At 41.7% G+C, this 11,810-nt stretch overlaps 1 protein-coding gene across 3 annotated transcripts; it reads left to right on the top strand.

Annotated features, from left to right (window-relative positions):
* Positions 1–2,362: 2,362 nt before the first annotated feature.
* Positions 2,363–6,588, top strand: LOC109753794 (protein NRT1/ PTR FAMILY 2.11). Of its 3 annotated transcripts, none has more exons than XM_073499763.1 (3): positions 2,363–2,410; positions 2,532–2,808; positions 4,662–6,588. In XM_073499763.1, the coding sequence occupies exons 2-3, from the start codon at positions 2,628–2,630 to the stop codon at positions 6,323–6,325; spliced, it is 1,845 nt and encodes a 614-aa protein (XP_073355864.1). In that variant the 5' UTR covers positions 2,363–2,410; positions 2,532–2,627; the 3' UTR covers positions 6,326–6,588. The 3 variants fall into 3 exon arrangements, with proteins under 3 accessions (XP_073355864.1, XP_045084262.1, XP_040244740.1); XM_045228327.2 differs by having other exon boundaries at positions 2,408–2,424; XM_040388806.3 differs by lacking the exon at positions 2,363–2,410 and having other exon boundaries at positions 2,551–2,797.
* Positions 6,589–11,810: the final 5,222 nt, after the last annotated feature.

Genomic DNA, 11,810 nt, shown 5'->3' with positions numbered 1-11,810 from the left:
CCTATGCTTTGTATTGCTTTTTTCTCAGTTAAAAAACCTTACAGGGGTACAAGTATATATAGGAGCTAAACCAAACAGCCTAAAGCTAACTAGGACTAGGACTCCTACATGTACACGTGATTGACTCTAGTCCGACCCGGACTTAGACAGCGTGGTTATTTCCAACAGTGCCTAGTGTATGCATGCTATTTATTAAGGCAGTAATAGGCCTAGGGCAATTGGGGCTATAGCCCTAGGCCTAGCAAGAATAGCCTTTGCAATTCTTACGAAACATACAATCACTGGAGTGCATCACACAAGCTAGCTTAGCTCTAAGCATAGTTCAATGCTAGTTCGACCACTGAATTTAGGTTTGGCAACTGAATACTCTTTTTATTTATTTTAAAGAAAGCTTAGATAAGTATTTCTTTTTTTTTGTCGGGTTCATCTTGCAAATCACATCAACAACACTTAAGTGCTAGTAATAGTTACGCTAGTAGCCTACCACATGACTTAATGCCCTAGCTAGGTGCTGGTTCATGTACTTTTATGCATACTTTCCAAGTTTCAAACTAATTAAAGTATTCACTTTGGTTTAAATCGAATTTGCTTAAGTTTGACCATGCGCATTCGTACTGATGCTTTGCTTACGAGCTGGATTGGCTCTTGGCGCAATACCATATTTGGAAATGTTCGTTTTTGTGTAGATCTTTATTTTTTGCCGATTTCCCCTTTTTATCATCAAACTTGCAACAACTTGCCAAAGCAATGTGATTTGTGCATTTATTGGGAAACTTGAACTATATTTCTAAGAAAAGCCTTAGAAATATAAAGATTAAACTTTAGGAAATATCTATATAAAATACACTCATCAATCACACCACATTGCGAGTATACAACATGACTATAGAAACAATATACTCATAAATTTGGAAATATTGTGTGGATGATGGAATATCAATATAAATTTGGAAATACTGTAGGAAGATTAATTTTTGGCTTAACGGTGCAGATATACATGTCAATGCATGTATGAGAACACTAGTGACATATTTCTGAGGCTTGTCAGGCATGGGGCTTCAGCACGGTCCTTTAGTATGACGATTTTTGGCCTACAATAGCAATTATCTTCATAGATGCATTTATGTAACTACCAACCTCTTATATAACATTCATTTCCAAGATTTTCTCTACCCCTGTTTTTATCTGCTAAGACCATGGACAAGCAAAACTGGTCCATCTTGGTGCACAAAGTTGATAGGCCACACATTCTTTCTACTCGTGACACCTCCATTTCGGAGACTGCCAACTGGGAGACACATTCTTCCTACGCATTTTACATTCTCTCTACCCATGACACAATCAATTTAATTTTTCTACCTTGAACGGTGTTTCCTGGTTGACACAGTCATATGGATGACCCCCGCGGAGAAGATATCACTGACCCCCAATTGATGGAGTGTTGTCTTGGGAGGGGAGTTCAAAGTTGAACTTGGAAGTGCGAAAGAAGGTCAAGCTCCTGTCATGCATCAATCACTTAGGGGCGACCAAATTAAACCGTCACTCATTGGACATAAAGAGGGATTTCTAAAATGAAATTACTGACAGGCATCTATTAAGCAAATTATCTAAGGGGCGGGTATCTTTTACACATATCACAATGGGAAAATGTTGGTGATAGCAAAATTTTTGTTGTCGTCTAAAATGGTAGTTATGTATCATTATTCCTTAATTCAATGAGTTTTGCTCCAGTACCCCCTCCCCCCCACCCCTAAAAGTTTACACGACTCTTAAAGTTACTTTTAAAAGTAGTCTCACACGTTCATGATTATCTAATTCTTATCCTTATTTTCTCAATGGATCAAACAAGAGATCGAAACAATCTAATCTTTTACATTGAAGGGTTAATTTCTAATATTCACCTTAAATCTACATCCAAATCTGTGAACTTTTGTAGGGGGTGTACCGAAGCAAAACTCTATTTTAATACACCTATATCTGTTTGATCAAGTAAGTTATTAATTAATTACACCTACGCCCGCATACTTTTGTTGTGACTAATTTCCTTGATTGGACATTGAGTACACAACACTAGTAGTGGGGCACAGTGGGTGGATCACTCAAATGCAGGTAGTACGAAAAAGACGCTTCACCAATACAGACATGGAGCTGCCCCGGGCGGCCCGGGCTCCTTTATGCATGGTTGGGTTCGTTTCAATTAGAGTACTAATCATCTGCACTGTACGTGGGATGCTTCTCACTCACATGTAGCATAAAAAACATCTCGTTTTTTATTTATGAAGAGAGCAAATAATTGAGGGCGCTCAATTATTTGCCTCCAGCTGCACTTATGGCCGGCTTCACAAATTCGATCAGATGAAGGACTAGCTCGTCTCTCTCCGCTCATGCCGTTGCTTTCTGCAGTACATCTGTATGTAATATACGGTTAGAGATTTCAATCCTCTCTCTCTCTCTCTCTCTCTCTCTCTCTCTCTCTCTCTCTCTCTCTCTCTCTCTCTCTCTCTCTCTCAGCAAGATCCCATACTCTGCAGCTGGCTTATTTATACGGCCGGCCTCTCCACCTCTGCTCCCTGCACTACTGCGGCCGCTTGGTGTGTGCCAGCTGCTTGGTGCTTGCCTAGTGATCGATGGATGCAAACAAACCTCAGCGGCCGCAGCAGGAGGAGGACCAGAAGCCCATGAGCGAGGACAAGACGACGACGAAGTCCCGGGACGGCGGTGGCGAGGCCGAGCCGTCATCGGAGTCCGGGGAGGGCGACGCCGCCGACCACAACCACCGGGGATGGAAGGCCATGCCGTACGTCATAGGTGATTGTCACCACATCCCATCCATCTAGCTCTGTCTGTTTTCCCTGCATGCATATGTCACATCTTCTATCCGGTCTCCCGCTGAATTCATTGCTGCTCCTATTGTTTTTCTTGACCTGGATGTCAACAAACTTTGTTCATGCCATCGTAAATGAACCGAAACAGCAGACAGTAAAGTTGTGCAGGACAAGTAGGAACGGATGGTGACAATAATTCAGTTAGTTGCCCACATGTATCGCGCGCCATGCCATGCCGTGCCGTGCCATGCCATGTTTAACTTCTTTCTCTTTGCGTTGCTTCGCTGAGACGATGGGTGAGTGCCCACAAATCAGCAGCCCATGCCAGGCCATGTGTGTGTGGTACCGTGATTTGCACCCAGCACGTCCAAAAAGGCTGCTATGCAGTAGTACATGTCCATGCCATGTATACCTCCTCCTCATTCCTGACCACAAAATGCAAAATACTGTAGCCCCTAGTTTCTCTAAGCAGTTCAAAACAATAATTTAAAAACGCAACCAAAATCCAAAAGGATTTTATATGTACATATATAGACATGAACTATATTTTAGTAAACAAAATCATCAATACATCGCTTTACGTAAAAAAAACACATATATCGAGTAAAAACGAATATATGCATGATATTATGGATCCACACATTTGCATTTTACTGTAGCTTATGAATTATAATATTTTAAATAAAATTTTACGCACATGTAGAAACCAATGATCTGTATGTGGGATGTTTTCAGAGTTTCCGTAACTCCTAAATATAATTCGTATATTTCAAAGGCACTGGGCTCCATGCATATATACTGAAATAGGTGATTTTGCTTCCAAAATACTACTCTCCTACGACAAGTCCTATCCCAACAATTTTACTTCCATTCCTTGTTTTCCTCATACAATTTGTTTTGGCAAATTGCACATTTCATGTGGTAGTTGAACCTCCTTTTTTCTAAAGAACTTTATGTGGTGGAAAATTACACTTTTCCCGTTCTTCCGGGGTGGTGATTTTGGGTTTTCTGTTTTCTACATTAATATTGTGGACTCAGAAAGGGATTGTATCAGTTTATCTATTTCTCTTTGTAGGCAAGACATAAGTGCTAGAAATTATTCACAATAACTATTTTAATGATTTATATTAGCAGCAGTTCATATGCACACTTTGTTAAAAAGAAATTCATGATCATATTTTCTACATAAAATCAATCAAAGATTTTTAGTCAGAGTCCGCCAAATTATGGGCAAGACAGATGTCTACAAAGCCGTTTAGTCTTCAAACAATTAGCAAGCCGAACCCTTTATAGTCAAAGTCGACAAAACAAAGTGATATTTGTTTGTAACTTGATGCAACTTGTGTTGGCGCCGCATCCTAACAGGGCTTCTTCTTCTTCTTCCTCTCTCAACTATCTCTTGTGGTTCTCTCACAACACAAGAACACACACACACAACACATGCACCAAGGAAGATCACAAACGGCTTTGGAATAAGGCACCTTCCTTGGCTCCATAAAAGCCACATCTTTTCTCCAGCCCTCACGCCCACTTTTTCATTGACTCAAAGTGATATTTATACACAGAGGAGGTTTGCCTCACGCATTCACTAGCCAGCCACCATACTCGGCCCCACTAACATCACGTACGTGCACGACCAGGCTAACAGATCCTTGAAACACTCCATGATCTATACGACCGGCTAAGCAGCTAACATCTCATATGCATCCACCAATAATTAACTCCACTAACCAAGCCATTGCATGGGTTTGTTGAATTACCTACCAAGCCATTGTATAGATACTCTAAATTTAAGTGAAATAAGTTTGTAACAATGAAATGGATTGTCTGTTGCAGGGAATGAGACATTCGAGAAGCTTGGTACGATTGGGACGTTGTCGAACTTGTTGGTGTACCTTACGACGGTATACCACATGCCCAGCGTCAAAGCCGCCACCCTCCTCAATGTCTTCTCCGGCACCAGCAACCTCGCCACTGTCTTTGGTGCCTACATCAGCGACACCTACCTCGGCCGCTACACCACCATCACTGTAGGCACCGTCTCCTCCTTCATCGGCATGCTCATCCTCACCCTCACAGCTGCCCTCCACTCCCTCCACCCTCGGACGTGCAGCTCATCCAAAGGGAAACAATGTCAAGGCCCAACTGACTCCCAGCTTGCCGCGCTCTTGGTGTCCTTCTTCTTCCTTGTCGTCGGCGCGGGCGGCATTCGGCCCTGCAACTTGGCCTTCGGGGCCGATCAGTTCGACCCGCGGACCGCCGACGGCCGTCGTGGCATTGCTAGCTTCTTCAACTGGTACTACTTCACCTTCACCATCGCCATTATGATCTCCGCCACCGTCATCATCTACCTCCAGAGCAACGTCAATTGGGCGCTGGGCCTCGCCGTGCCCGCCGCGCTAATGGGCCTCTCATGCGCCGTATTTATCATGGGAACGCGCCTCTACGTTCGTGTTCGGCCCGAGGGCAGCCCATTCACTAGCTTCGCCCAGGTTCTCGTTGCTGCCACCCGCAAGCGCCAGCTCCTGCAAGCTCGTGGCGCCGAGGCCGAGTTGTTCGACCCGCCACACAGGAGCAAGCTCGTCTCCAAGTTGGCGTACACCGACCAGTTCACATGCCTGGACAAGGCGGCCATGCGAACCCCCGAGGACTTGCTATGCGCTGACGGGAAGATGCCGGTGCACCCGTGGCGGTTGTGCACGGTGCAACAAGTGGAGGAGGTGAAGTGCCTGGCGCGCATCATCCCGGTGTGGTCGGCAGGGATCGTCTACTCCGTGGTGCTCACCCAGTTGGGCACCTACGTCGTGCTCCAGGCGGCGCAGACCGACCGTCGGATCAGTAACTCCAGCAGCTTCGAGATCCCACAGGGCTCATTCATTATCTTCCAGATGCTAGCCCTCACACTCTGGATCCCCATGTACGACAGGTTCGTGGTGCCGGCACTCCGGCGCTTCACCGGGCGCGAGGGTGGCATCACCCTGCTCCAGCGAATCGGCGTCGGGCTGGCGCTCTCAGTGGTCACGATGCTAGTGTCAGCGGCGGTGGAGCGCCGACGACGGAGGATCGGCTCATTGATGCCGTGGTTTTGGCTGGTGCCACAACAGTTGCTGGCGGGGCTATCGGAGGCGTTCGGTGCCATCGGACAGATCGAGTTCTACTACCGGCAGTTCCCGGAGAACATGCGGAGCGTGGCGGGGGCGGTCAGCTTCCTGGGGATCGCGGTGGCTAGCTACGCGAGTGGTCTGATGGTGACGGTGGTGCACAGGGCAACGCGACGGCGGGACGGGCGGCCGGACTGGCTGGCTCAAGACTTAAACGAGGGCAGGGTGGACCTGTTCTACCTTGTCACGGCTGCCATCGCCGCCGTAAACCTCGTCTACTTTGTGGCATGCGCGAGGTGGTACAAATTCAAGAAGTCCAGTGATGACGCCCACGCCAGCGATGACCTCGAGCTCGATGAAAGCCCCAAGAAGGCTGCGAATAATATGACGCCGGTTTAGATTAGTGCATGATGATTAGTAGTATTACGTAACTGGGATGCAATCATAGATCGTTAGGTTAATGGTAAGGTATATATATATATATGTGTGTGTGTATGATCGATCTTTCATCCTAGTGGTGATTAGTAGTACTACTAGGAGGGTTGGGCGTGCTTTGCTGCGCCGTTGGTGTCGTTGGGTTTTTATTTCTTTTTTACTTTCTTTGTTTCAAAATATAAGATGCATTGGTTTTTAGAAATGATGAACATCTTTTAAGTTGCCAATTTGTAGAGAAATATATTGGTATTATTAGATTCATCATCAAATATTTTTTTATATTCTACTTATTTAGTATTGCGCTCGATATTTTTAGCTCTAAACTTGGTCAAAATTAACGGAATTTGACTTTCAAAAAGAAATACACATTATATTTTAGAATTGAAATGAAACCAACCATGCATGCATAAAAGTTGGGGCCGTTACATATCTGTATTATTTTCTTAGAGACACGCACCTCATAGTCGACTTCTTCTTAAAAATAGCGACATAAATGTCTAATTAAAATTAAAAAAATACGAGCATCTATGCCAGGTCTTGAACTTAAACCTGTGTGGGTAGGTTCGACCACAAGAAACATAACCAAGTTACTGTAAGTTCGCGGTTGCTTGTATATATTAATGAAGTGTCTATCGTACTACCATACATACATGTACCATTTAATCCATCGCCCATCCATCACTCAATATATAGTATTACTGCTTTAGAATATACTCCGTCCGTCTTAACAAAAGCGCCACTGATTTAATACAAAATTCTACTAACTTTGTACTAAATTAATGACACTTATTTTGAGACAGAGGGAGTGGTTGGTCAAACATTTTTACAACAACAAGTAATTTCTATTTTGGCTAGTTTTAATTTCAGCTGGAAGGTTCCCACATTTTGCAAAGACGTCCTAACACTTTTGAACATATAATGCAAAAGAAAACTTGTATGTATACAACAAATACCCAATCGATGCAACATGCAAAAACATACAAACTTAATAATTTATAACATACACATAATTTATACAGCAAACACAAATTCATCACAACACACCTTCTATATATGTGTCTGTACCATTTTATGCTATTTACAAAATAACCAACTAGAACTCTACAACTTGTTCCAATACAGAATCAATTCAGATCGACCTAACAAAAATTAAAAGTACGGCTATATAAATACCACACACCAAGACTGGATATAGGAATTCAAGTTAGGAGAACCATTATCTTCCCAAAAAATACCAAACTTGCCGGAGGGGAGTTTGGCCGAACTTCTTTTGCATATGTGACGATGATGGGGACTGAACAAAGTTTATATGATGGCCCGTTGTTCATTCTTTGTTTCAAATCTCTCCTAAACTTATGTAATTATGCAGTCTAGTGGCAAACAAACCAGCAATGCATGCACACATGTAGAGAAACGCATAACAAATAAGTGATCAATAACAGACTTGAATAATTGTGACCAAATTTAGGCTCGCTGGGTTTGGATATGAATTTTTTAATTACCGACATTGAAACCACAGTGAGGAGAGCACCATGCTTGTGATGGACGTTGCTTATTTCCGAATATCTAGACAACTAGTAATACTCTAGGCGTGACTATATTGGACTTGAACAAGAATATTTTTTAGATCAATGATGGAGGGGGGGGGGGGGGGGGGTATGGCCCCCTCACACTTCTATTAACATGAAACCAAGCTTACAAATATGAAGTGAAAATGTAACAATTTTGGCCATACTAGGCTCCGCATGTGTCCCCAACACCACTTTAACAAAATGTAACAGTTTTGGACGATTCTTGGAAGCTTCACTATCAGGATTAAGACCGACATGGTCTGTAGTAAGACAACGATGAGTGGAGGTACACAAAATAATGTATCTATTATGATCCATAGTTTATGTGTCCGTTGACTAAAAAGGATGAGTAGCATAACTAGAAGGCTATAAAATGTCATTGATGATGTGGCATATTTGAGACACCACAAAAGGTAGGCTAGCGATTAAAACCGCTGGGGCAATTGCCCATGCATTGCAATAGGGAAATTAATATGATAATGCACCAAAAGAGAAGATTAAACTATCGAACAAGTCAACATTCATTGGCTTACCAAAGAAAACATGATTTTATTCGGTAAGTCAATAAGATGATGGGCAATTGAGGCAATTTTCATAAAACTGTGGGGAAAAAAGAGATGGTGCCTTCTTTTTTTATCTAATGTTTCCGTTTGTATGCTTGTACATTATATTGAGTACCTTATTTATTTTTTCTCATTTCCGCCGCATAACAAAATGAATAGAGCAAAGTGTCATTTTCGTGCCTCAACTTATCGTCAATTGTGGCTTGTCCCTAAACATTATTTTGTGCAACTCCGTACGGCAGCTATTAATATCAGGTAGATTTAGTCCCCAATGGTGGTATACCTCGGTCAAACCCGTTTTTTGACTTGATGACATGGCACCGCTTTAGCCAGGTGGCATAGGCCTACATGTCACTGAGATAATCTCTCTCTCTCACACACACACACACACACACACACACACACACACAACCGAGTGGGTGTGCCGAGTAGAAAGAGGGGATTGGGGATATAATAATACGAAAAAGGAAAATAATTAGGTGTCTCATAGACAAATGGTAGGAAAAATAAAGATTGCGATTTTATAGTCTGACATAGCAGTCCACACTAAAGCCTCTAAAATGTTTTTAGATGGCCCTCTCAAATTATTATGCCGTGCTGGAGTTACGTGTAGTACTCGATCGTGTCCATGTAGCTAGCCATGGGATCGAGAGAGTAGAACTAATGGGTGTTTGCTTTGAGGACATGCGCGTGCTGGTGGTTCTCCACTCGTCCTACTAGCGCTTTCATTCATTCACTTCACTCCATCCATCTCATGCATGTAGCAATCAAATTGATCATGGATATATGGAACCATCTACTGTGTGCGCGTCTATTCAGCATCACACACAACTCAATCATGCATACATAGAACCAGAGTATACATATAAAGATATGTGTATGAATTACTATGTAGGTAGGTTGTCCATCAATCAATCATGTGCTCATCAGCTAGTAATAGTCACCATTTACTATTGAATAAAGATGGGAATACGATTTTTGATGCGCTGATAGATATGCATACTTGTACGCCTTAATTGCATGTATTTGTCGATCTAGTATCGTTCTCACTACTACTGTTCATGTATCTAACAATCTAGGAGTAGTATATATCAAGTTTTCTACTACTTGATTCAGAAGAATACGCTCGAATTTATGCTACAAGTTAACAAGTCAAGTAAAAATACAGATTGTGGATCTGTAAACATCCGTGGATCAATCAACTAAGCAGTAGCAGTAGAAGCTCTCTGTTTGGGCCGTTCCTGCCATATGCTCGGTTCTTTTGGTTAAACTTATTGCTAAAACCGAACCTGGCAGAAGTAAGTTTGGTAAGCAGAGGTAAAACCGAATTCTTCTGTGCCAGCACTAAAACTGAAAATTTAGTTTTTTTTTGCCATCTGTTTGGTCTTTGGTTAGTCGGTTTTTACGCCCACCGATCAATATGCATACAAAAACGTCCTAATTGCATGTATCATCGATGTGGTATCATTATCACTAGTATATAGTATCAACTTTTCTACTAGTTGATTCAAAAGAAGTACTGCTCAAATTAATGCTACAAGTTAACAAGTCAAGTAAAATATCGATCGTGAATTTGTAAACATCGACCGATCAATCGATTGAGACGTAGGAGTACATCAATCGACGGATGGGGAATATCTATACACAATTAGGCTACAACACTTCTTTATATAATTAAGAAGAGGAGGTACGGAGTTAACTAAGAATTATTCAGCATGGTCAAGGGGTATAATGGTTGATGTGAGATGACACAATGCATGTGCAGGTAGGGAAGATGGATTGATCGATGAGACGACGCCGGGTCAAATTAAGCAAGACATTGCTGGTTAGACATTGATCTTTGGAACTCTATGTCAGCTAAATATATAGAGTGAGGAGTTGCCTTACTCTTTTTTTTTTACTATTGAATACCAATCTAAACAATTGAGTGACAGCTAAAAACTGAATAAAGATTGTGACGCATCGCTGTTCTTTCATTGCTCATATTCAGTGTTCACTCCTAGTCCTAACTACCTCCACCAAGCAACCAAGAAACCACTGATACTAGTAGAACGCCCGTGCGTTGCCACGGGCTTTTTGAAAAAAAATAAGGTGCTACATACGGAGGTAAATTAACCGAGAACAATGCATGTCTCAGCTACCACACATCTCACATCCTCTGTTCTCAGCTAACACGCTTCTTCAACTGAACTTCGAAAGCCAAGTACTATCTGAATGAAAAAGAAACAACACTCAATTTATATGGTGATCATATAGGCAAATGACTGTATGTGACAACGTATAGAGAGCCATAAATTCTGAAGTACTACTAAGGTTTGGTCATCCAAACTTCCTACAAGAGTTGCTAACCTGCAGATTCTTTAGTAGCTTTGCCACCATATCAAGCAGCTTCTCGGTCTCTCCACCCTGAATGTTGTGATAACATAGAGGAAAATCATATTGCGGGACATGTTCAAAGAAGCCATTGAAACAAGGTTGTGCAGAGCTCGTTACACGCCTTGCAAACCTAGCTCAATACCAACATTTTTTTGGACTCGTCCCTATTTGGTGAGCTTAAATGAATCTTGTTGAAATTCACAAAGTAAATGTCCTTGCATGATCCACAATTCCACATCCTTTGAGGATTCTCGCCAGGAAGATGCAATTAAACTGTGGCTTGAATACGAGTGTCATCAGTAATACAAACTATCTTCCATTTATTGTATTGTTGCACAGGAGTACAAAAAAGTTAAACAATAGAGCTTAAAACACAGACCCTTTTCTTCAGAACCTTGGTGTTAATCAGGTTCCAAAGAAACAATTTTGTTCTACGTATTTCAGAACTTCGCAATATCTAACTGAAATCTGCACTACGAGTCTAAGAAATTCACATGCGTTAGCTAGTTACATTCTATTGTCGATGGTACAACAAAGTAAACATTATGTCAGCTATAGTTTGTGTTCAGTAATTAACTGGAAACTTAAAAAGATCTAGTAAAACAAGAGAATTAAGTCATTACATAGGTCACAAAATCCATGCTCAAAAAGTACGACATCACACAGTAAGCTAATATGAATTACCACAATCTTTTGATAAATTAAGAAAGTTCGACTCAGATACTAAAACTACATTAAAAAACATATAATCATGTCTTCTTCTGAATAAAAATATTGTAGTACACAGCAGATTCAGTTATTGTGACTGCTATCAATATTTATCTTCTAGTGCAAATATTTATATCCCCAGTTATTGTGACCGCTATCAATGTTTATCTTCTAGAGCAGATATTTATATCCAGAGGAGACATACATTTGCAAGTGTTTTTTGCTGCCAAA

This window comes from Aegilops tauschii, chromosome 5 (genome assembly GCF_002575655.3).
Source record: "Aegilops tauschii subsp. strangulata cultivar AL8/78 chromosome 5, Aet v6.0, whole genome shotgun sequence".
In the NCBI taxonomy this organism is placed as follows: Eukaryota; Viridiplantae; Streptophyta; class Magnoliopsida; order Poales; family Poaceae; genus Aegilops; species Aegilops tauschii.
The sequence above is the reverse complement of the archived record's forward strand: the minus strand, read 5'-3'. Positions and strand labels throughout refer to the sequence as shown.